This window comes from Saccostrea echinata, unplaced genomic scaffold (genome assembly GCF_033153115.1).
Source record: "Saccostrea echinata isolate AGI-Se365-2 ecotype Australia unplaced genomic scaffold, CSIRO_AGI_Sech_v1 ptg000009l, whole genome shotgun sequence".
Taxonomy (NCBI): Eukaryota; Metazoa; Mollusca; class Bivalvia; order Ostreida; family Ostreidae; genus Saccostrea; species Saccostrea echinata.
In genome coordinates this window covers 6,422,949-6,432,649 of record NW_026889758.1, presented here as the reverse complement: position 1 = coordinate 6,432,649, position 9,701 = coordinate 6,422,949, and the positions used below count along the sequence as shown (strand labels likewise).

At 32.4% G+C, this 9,701-nt stretch overlaps 1 protein-coding gene across 2 annotated transcripts; it reads right to left on the bottom strand.

Annotated features, from left to right (window-relative positions):
* Positions 1 to 1,745: 1,745 nt before the first annotated feature.
* On the bottom strand, positions 1,746 to 8,637 carry LOC133183223 (F-box only protein 22-like). 2 transcript variants are annotated; one of them, XM_061318171.1, is made up of 5 exons: positions 8,502 to 8,637; positions 3,948 to 4,086; positions 3,590 to 3,788; positions 3,065 to 3,404; positions 1,746 to 2,295 (listed from the first exon to the last, which is right to left on the bottom strand). In XM_061318171.1, the coding sequence occupies exons 1-5, from the start codon at positions 8,630 to 8,632 to the stop codon at positions 1,875 to 1,877; spliced, it is 1,230 nt and encodes a 409-aa protein (XP_061174155.1). In that variant the 5' UTR covers positions 8,633 to 8,637; the 3' UTR covers positions 1,746 to 1,874. The 2 variants fall into 2 exon arrangements, with proteins under 2 accessions (XP_061174155.1, XP_061174156.1); XM_061318172.1 differs by having other exon boundaries at positions 3,590 to 3,785.
* Positions 8,638 to 9,701: the final 1,064 nt, after the last annotated feature.

Sequence of the window (9,701 nt, the reverse complement as noted above, 5' to 3'; positions counted from 1 at the left end):
ATATGAAAATAAAGCCCTAGCTGTTCCACAGTTATGGCCAAGGTTAAAGTTTTTCAAAAGTAGGTCAAACTCAAAGGTCAAAGGGGAAAATCGTTGGTACCCAAGGGAAGGTCTTGTCACAAGGAATACACATGTGAAGTATGAAAACCGTAGCACCCAATCATTCAAAAGTTATGGCCAAGGTTAATCATAGTATATTTGGAAAGGTCTTGTCAGGTAATGTACGTATGAAATATGAAAGCCCTGTCTCTTCTCATTTAAAAGTTTAGACCAAGGTAAAAGTAATGTTGTTTTTTTTTTTTTTTTTTTTTTGAAAATTAGGTCAAACGTCAAAGTCATGAGGTCAAAAGTCAGAGTATATTTGGAAAGGTCTTGTCACAGATAATGTACATGTGAAATATGAAAGCTCTATGTTTTCTTGGCCAAAATCTATGACCAAGGTTAAAGTTTTTGTGACAGACTGACTTATGAATGAGAATTAAGGTAGAACAAAATACCTAGGACGCAAATTCAATTTTTTTGAAATTTTGTTCCAAGATACAAAATCTTTCTTTATATGTAATATTCAAATAGAATTCAAATTCAAATAGAATTGGTTATGAGGGAAAATAGGACACTGACATTCATATTTGACATATGCATTACCTGTGACAAGACAATTCCGAACATGCTATGATTTTTGACCTCGTGATCTTGAGGTTAGACCTAATTTTCAAATTAAAAAAAAATTGGTGATAATTTTAAATGAGAAGAAATGGCGTTCATATTTGACAAATGTATTACGTATGACAAGAAGTTTTCGAATATGCAATGTTTTTTGACCCAGTAACCTTGACCTTCAAGTTTGACCTAATTTTCAAAAATTTTATCATTGCTGACAACTTCTGAAGGAGAGTGGATAGGGCATTCATAACTGACATGTGCATTACCTGCGACAAGAAGTTTCCAAATATGCTGATTTGTAACTCTTTGATCAAATTTTCAAATGATAACTTTTGAATGGGGGAAGATAGGACATTTATAATTGACAAATACATTACCTGTTTCAGGGCCTTTTTGAATGTACTCTGGTTTTTGACACTGACCTTCACCTTCAATTTTAACCTATTTTTTAATGAAAGAAAACGGGGCTTTCATATTTTACGAGTACATTACCTACGACAACACCTTTCAGAAAGGTAAATAATTTTTGACTCATGATTTTGACCTAGAAGTTTGACCTACTTATAAAAAAAAGATTAACTTTAGCATAACTTTTGCTTCGGAAGAAACCGAGCTTTCATATATATATATATATATATATATATATATATATATATATATATATATATATATATATATATATATATATATATATATATATATATATATATATATATATTCAAATGTGCATTATTTGAGGCAATACCTTTCGGGTTGTTTTCTGATATTTGATCTCATGACCTTGAAGTTTGGTGCAGTTTTGAGAAGCTTTAATCTTGGCCATAACTTTTATCTTATTCAATAATTTGTCTTTTTTTTATGATGAACAGACAAGACAATACACACAAATAAGACAATTACAATATGCCATTAATAATAGCATCCCAACCACTAAGACACCAAAAGCAGGGGAGCATAATTCTTTGAATTTGCTTGTTACTTATTTCTCATTCTTCAAAAGGCTAAATGTAAAAAAAAGATATCTTTTGCAAGATAACAATATTAAAACCAATTTAATAAGAATATACAATAATCATCTCATATATATATTCATGTAAGAATGATTGCTCCATGCCTAATCTAAATATTAGGGTATTGTTTATATACATTTCTTATTGAAAGAAATAATATCTAATAAAGCCTTTTCTATACATTACATTGACTTTATTAAATTAACAAGAGGTGATAGAAACTAAGAGAAATATTGAGGTATAAGCGTGAGACAGTTTGGGATGGTGACGACTTGTCTTCGTCTTCTTTGACTTAAAACCATTTTCCATAGAATCATACGGATGAAGATAATTCATGCCAATTTCACCATTCCCAAAGAATCCAAACAACGGTGTCTGTGGAAATATCTTCCTAAATATAGAGGATTCCACGTTTTCTTTGCCATGGTGATATGATTTTCCTCTGCCTAGGCATGCAAACATAAAAGCAAAGCTTTTCTCTGTGGGCAGATTGCAAGCCTTCAGTTTCAGAAGTTCTTTTTCTATTTCCTTTTCACTATCTGTGTCTTCCTTGACAACAACAGAGGCCACCTGTACATTTGGTCCACATAAGGCAATACATCGAACCTGTGAATCTGACGACCTGTAAAAGTATGTAAAGAACAGTAACTCTTAAAAGGGTTGACATTCATTTTGCTTTCGCAGTAGTCTTCACTTTGTCAATGATACACAGTTGCTCCATAATACAACAATCATCTAAAACATTTTACAGCAGAGAGGGTCAGAAGTCAAATATTTTGTGTATAAAATAACTTTACTTTGCTTTTTAGAATCAAATTTAATATAGACTCTTCAATGGACTGAAATTGTTAGATCTAACAGAGGTAAACTTTAGTTCTGTCTAACAGTAGAATGGTACTAAGAGGACTAATACCACCCCCACCTCTCGCTCCTTATGGGGCAACATTACAAAAAGGACATTTTTAATCAGCTTAAAAAGAACTCTTTCAACTACCTAACAATTATACTGCACATTCCTATGGCCTGAATCTTTCTGAATTGTAACTGGTTGCAGGTTGTAAAGCTCTGGTCATGAGCAAGCTTTTTGTTCATTAAAGCAGAAAATTTGGCCTTTATTAATATATATGAATTAAAATATATACATATATATATATCCCTCATGCATAGCTCTGATCCTTTGACATATTTGGCTCCAGTCTTTGGCACCTTTTTTCAGCTCTTCCAAGTCTTTCTTATTTAAATATTTTGGATTTCCAACGTTTCAGCTTGAGCATCAATGAAGAGACATAATTTGCCAAAATGCGCAACTGGTGCATCAAAATTGGTACCGTATATGATTTACAAATATACTTTGATTAAAAACCCATTTTTTTAATAGAACATGCACTTACTCATCTAGTCCACATTCTGAGAGGGGTGTCACAATATGGTCCACATATCCCCCAACCACAGGACAGCCATTATAATAGTCCAGCAGTCCCAACTGAATCTCTTGAGGACAGAAGTGAAGGTCAGAGAAAAACAGGATGGCCTTCACCTCCTGGTCATATGGTACAGTCGTCACTTCTTCCACATTAAATAGGTCAGGAATTTCTGGAGTCATGGGGGGAATATGTTTATTAAGGTCTATGAAGAAATCATAAATTTCAACACCTGGTAACCTTGGAATGGCCAAATAAGTCATTGCCATCACTGAATGTTCAATTTCTACTGTTTTATTTACACTACTTCCTGAAATAAAAAAAATTAAAAATTAGACTTCTTACTGATTTATATTTTATACACCCTATAACTGTCAATTAAGAGAAAGGGTTTCAAATGCTGTTTTTAAATTAAAAAATAAATAAATTTGACGTCTAGAACTAAGAGCATATAACTTACGTGTATATATGCTTATGTATTATAAAATTATGTACCAATAATTCCATCAGCTGCCACTGAGTAGCACTTGCAGGAACTGGGCAAAAGGGATGTAATGAAGCTTTCCACATCATACGATTGACTTTTGCATAGCCTGGGTCTTCTACTCTGACTCTTTGACGGTACATATAAAGACTCCTCAAACAATGATGAAGTACAGAAGACAAAAACATGTGCAGGCTCTGAAGTCAACTTCTTCAAAAGATAAATAAATTTTTATGATATCTGGCATAGGTAAACACTTCACTTGATAAAATACAGACAGATACAGAAATAAAAGCCAAAAGAGGGGAACTCCACCTTACCATGCATGCATGGCTCAACAATGTACAATTCTACATAGATGAAGTGTACCTGAAATGACATTGTGAGATCTTCTACAATGTTGTGATCCTTTTGGTTTTCTTCATCTTCACCCTGGACACAGAGCCAATGTAGACTTGTTCTTGTCTGCTTTATCTTTTTCACAATTTCATTCCAGGTTCGACAGACTCTACAACACAAAAACTTGCATTGCCAGATTGCTATCATTTAGCAAGTTGGGACCAATCGCCCAAATGGGATATAATAGCCCGTATGGGATATAATATCCCAAATGGGATATAAATTTACAGTGCGAAAATTGATTTTTTTAAATTTTGGCTTTAAATATCATAAATTCACATCAAGATATTTATAAAGGAATAACTTTTGGTTAACAAGTATTTCTGTATGCCCACTGTTTAGGAGATTAATCCCTTGGAAGTTCATAAACTCCTTGGGATCAATCTAACAAAATGTAGGGTTGCAGAAAAACTTGCTTGCTGAAAGTTATTAGGCTCTACTTTTTAATAATTTTGATGCGGATTCATGATATTTAAAGCCTCCTCCCCCCCCCCCCCCCCCCCCCCCCAAAAAAAAAAAATTCCACTGTATATGTAGTTGTGTGGAATATCCGGTATATTTAATAAATAAATGTTTTAAATTAAATGTAAATAAATTAAACTATCATAATAGATAAACATAAAATGTTGGATCCACCCCTTTATTTCCCTAGCCCTACCTGTAAACTTGTACAATTAGTTACCTTAGGGCAGGTCAGAGGTTTTGGTGTTTTATTGGTTTTCATTGATAGTTTGTTTTAAGAAGTTGGATCTTATTGGTTTTATTCTTTTGGTCATTGGTTTTACCACCAAAATATACATTCTTTGTCTTGTTGAGTTATTGCCAAGACTTCATTTTATGGACTCTAATGACTTACACTTGGAGACTGACTTTTTTCCACTTTTTGGTAAGTACTAACTTTTCTTTATTGCTAATAGTTAATTAACTTGTCCAGTCTGTAAATATGCAATTATAATAAATCCCATTTACACTTTATATTAATGGAATGAATGACCATGAGAGAAAGGTATTTATTTTTATGATTGGAATTATTGATTTTGAAGATCAGTAATGTTATATATTGAAAGTGTAAATTGTTATGTTCAGTTACACTATATATTTTTATGACCCAGATATTTGGTTACTTTGTTCAAAGTGAACAGATGAGTTTATCTTAGTGGAATATATATTTTAATGTATACTGTATTAAATTACAGAGTCCATATACATGTTATGACATCATACATTCATGTGGTAAAGCCTTTTCCCACAGAATGGTAAGGAACTATTTGTTTTAATTAGTAATATTTTTTTATGCCTTTATATGGGAGAAAATATGTAATGTCTATGTATCAGTTGTCAGAGTTATCTCCCTTAATTGAGAGTAAATGTACATATATGCATCTTTTCTATAATATATCATTATCAATATGTTATCTATGAGAGCTAGATGTATGTATAAATGATGCATTAATAGGATTGATTTGATGTAATATAATACTGTTGTTTCATTATATTTCAGGGCTATGCTAATATTACATATTGCTCACTGTGTCAATAAAATTAGACCTGAACCCTGACAGAGGCGTGCTTGTTTATTCATAACAAACCCCTGTTACAGTAAATTTTTATTCCATTTGGGATATGATATCCCACTAATCCAGACGGGTTATTATATCCCATTTTGGCGATTGGTCCCAATTAACCAGGTCCAGTACAATCAGTACATTAAGCTACGTAGCTAAAATTACCTACCGTAGCTTTATTTACCTACCTCAGGTAGCTTTATTTAGCTATTTCAAGACAATTTTGCTTTTTATTTTAAAAAGACAAAAAGTCGCAAATAAATTACTACTAATATTTATACTAGGAATTATTTAAAAAGCAATCCAATGCAGAGATAGATTTAACAATGCTGCGTTTGAACACCTTTCAGGAAAAGATGTATTTCCATTGTTTAAGTAACTGTACACCACCTTGTGTGCGATGAAGCATGGATAAGTATGATTGCTACTCATTGTGCTCATGTTAACCATAACGGGTCTTCTTTGTTATTTCATTCAAGAAGTAACCGTTTGGTCACAAATTAACTGTTGTGTATAGCCCCAAAACATGCAGAACTTTGATTGAAACTGCGCAGAAAAAGACAGATCTCCAAGACTGATTTTTTCATGAATTGTTTTCAGATGAGCTTAAAGTGACAGTACGGCGCATCTCATCAAAAAACTGACTAGATAAAATTTTCCGACAAGATTTGGAATTTTTTTAGTACTCATAAATGTATAAACTTTCAGAAAATTACAACTTTTACAATTGAATAATTTAGATTATTTCATTAAAATTAATAGTTATTTATGGGACGTAAATACATACATCGCAACGTGTTCGGGGTTCCACATTCCATGCTATGAACGCATGTGTAGTTTTCATAAACAAAACAGCATGGTTAGAGAGGGAAGTCCGGTAGGCCTGCTACATTGACAAAGTCGACCAAAAAGAAAAAGAAACTGAAAATAGAACTTGAAAAAGCAACTTTCCTGACTAAAATTTAGTTTGGGAATTAATATAATCGAAGGATAAGGAACTGAGAAACGGGAACTCGGCAACACTCATGCAGGGCTCTCGAAGGTTCTATTCGACAGGTTTGTTGATACTTGTTATCATTTCTCATTTTTCCATCGCTTTCAAAGAAAAAAAATAGTGTAAACTCAACATAAAAATACACCTTTGACTTCTAAACATTGTTGCCATTTGAAATGCTAATTTTTTTTAACTGTGCAGAAAAATATTTTGTTTGACATTTGCCGCGATAACGTATGATTAGTTGGTTTTTCCTTTCTCGGACCCCAATACACAAAACGTCAACATTTGTACTTTTAATTCTGTTAAATTCGCCTAAATGCAGACTAAAATCTTTACGATTATTATTTTAGATTATTTTATCAGAAAGTTATGATAATTTGTTTTTGAAAATTGCTTTTACCTAATATTCATTATAATTGTAAACTCTACAGTGTACAGTCTAGACGAACTCCAAAAACAGCGTTTCCGGAAGTAAGAAATTGAGACTGAAAAAGACTCCGAAAATAGAGTCCACGCATGCGCACACACACAAAAAATGGCAATTTTTCGGCAAAAATGATGGGTCTACAAAAACTGTCCATGCAAAGTTTTGAAAAGTATGGCAATTATGCCAGTACTCAGAAATGCTAAATAAAAGACTTCGGAAGAGATCGTATTTGTCAGATTTTTGATCTTATTTGCAATAAAGTAGATATTTACTTTCAAAGTTAACGTTTCAAGTCAGATCAATTACAGAGAAAATGATACATTTTGAGAAGGAAATATGCATAATAAAAGGGATATATATGCAAAATGGGACATAAATATTGTAACTGTAAAAAACGTGACTGAATTTTACACATAAATTAGCATTCCGTTTTTTTTATTTGTGTACGACATCGGAATTGAACGCGTAAGTTATTACCATTGTTATTTACCGATTTTTTATCACATACGAACAGATATTACAATGTATTATGAAAACATTTTTAAAACTATTATCTATTAATATGAAAACTTTAAAAACCACTCTTCTAAATATTAAGGGCACAACATGTCTTCTAAAAATGAACCTGTTAATATCTCTGCTCTGTGGTGGAAAAATGCGCATTTTCTGATTAAAATAAATATACAAGCTGGGTGTCTTCAAAAACAAATAAAAGCACCTTTATTTTTGGAACGACATAAAATTTAAATCAAGGAGACAATAAATTAAATAAGAAAATATTTCTTACTGGCAGTATTGAATTCGATGTCATATATCCAATTCACTATTATGCAAGAGTTTGAAGCAATAAATAAGTCAATATCCACAAAATAATTTAATAAATGCAATTATCCATTCAATAAAAAATAAAATGAAATAACAATGCACTAAATACAGCCATTATGCTGCCATATATTTGGAGAAACGAACGACAATCCATCGTTTGTTTACATCGGACGCCATTTTGCCGCAATGCATGATGGAGCCAAAGACTTCGTTTTCGGAGTTCACGCTGTTTTTGGAGTTCGTCTAGACTGGTGTAGGCACGTGCCGTTTTAGAATTCACGTTGTACAAATAAACAGATCTAAGATTGCTGCAGTTCGTACGACCCTTGATTTTCCGGCAGATTCTAATTACGTTAATTTTGTTTGAGTAGAGAATATTTCTGTTTCTCAAACTGCTTACATCAACTTTATACCTTATTTCTTAAAGACATATTGGGTAAATCTGAATGAAAAAGCACACATTTTGCAGCCGTACTGTCGCTTTAAAGTTGAAAATTATCACTGCACCAAAGTGCAATTTTCTGCACATCCTGAGAAAAATGCTAATTTAAGAAAAAAGTTTGATTCAGTAGGTAAATAAAGCTATGTAGGTAATTCAAGCTTCGTAGCTAAATCTTGTGATTGTACCAGACCTGACAATAATAAATATTTAAGCCTCTGCTGTCAAAGACCCCTGTTTCCTCGGAAGTACTAAGTAAAACAAGACTTACCTTGCACAGGCGTGCAGTGACTTCATCGGAAGAGTTTCCAGTATTTTGTTAATTATGACAGGGATTCTTTGTAACACTGTCGCGGGGCAAACATTTTCAACCTCGGTGCTCCGGACATTTATGTTCTCCATCTTTGTTTACGGTCTTATTGATCACGTGACCTTGCAAGCTAAGTCGTTCTTGAAAGAGTCTGTTTTATTCATTGTTAAAATTCTAATTGACATAAAATTATTTTGTTGAGGTGACAGGGGACAATTTTTTGGGAAAAAGAACAAAAAAAAAAAAAAAAAAAAAAACAACAAACAAACAAACAAACAAACAAACAAACAAACAAATCAAAAAAGAAAAAAAAATCCCAAAACAAAAAAGCAGGGAAAAAAAAAACAAAAACAAAAAACAACCAAAAAAAAAAAAAAAAACAACAAAAAACAAAAATAAAAACAAAAAAAAAAAAAACAACAAAAAAAAAAAAAAACAAAAAAACAAAAAAACAAAAAACAAAACAAAAACAAACAAAACAAAAACAAAACAACCCAAAATAAATAAATAAATAAAAGAAAAACATGTACCGGTGTTGTAGAGTAGAATTTCTACCATAGCCAGTTTTCCCACCGGAGGAAAATCCCCCACTAGAGCCAAACTCCCCCTTTCTTTCTCAGAGTAGGATGTCCCCCCCCCCCCCATTCATCAATGTTTTAATCATTTCGACAATATTGTGGCAAAACGTTTTATGAAAGTCATCTGATTTTTTATTGGAAATATGAGTGTTTTCGACTCAATAATTGTCGAATTTGTAAAAAAAAAAAAAAAAAAAAAGAAATCGTACATTCGATGATGTCTCAACACCCTCTCTCGGCGCTATGGTACCTGTTTGTTCACGAATTTTAAAATGATTTGATCATTCGCTTGTCCTCTAAAGGCCCAGTATTTCATCCATAGATCGATCTTTTTACAGAGAGTGTATGAGAAAATTCTAAATTTATTTTATTGAAGGCCGGGTTCCACATGCCATTTTGTGAGTATTTGAATCGAGTAGGTCTTCAAAAAGCCAAAACCATAAACACAACAATACAAGAAACACTGCTTTTGCAAGACATATTAAGCATAAGTATGTCCCCTCGACCCCAGCGATGTAATATTGGATTTGAAAGCAGTGAGCAAATACTCTCTAAAAGTTTTGCAAAATTTCAAATTTTTAGA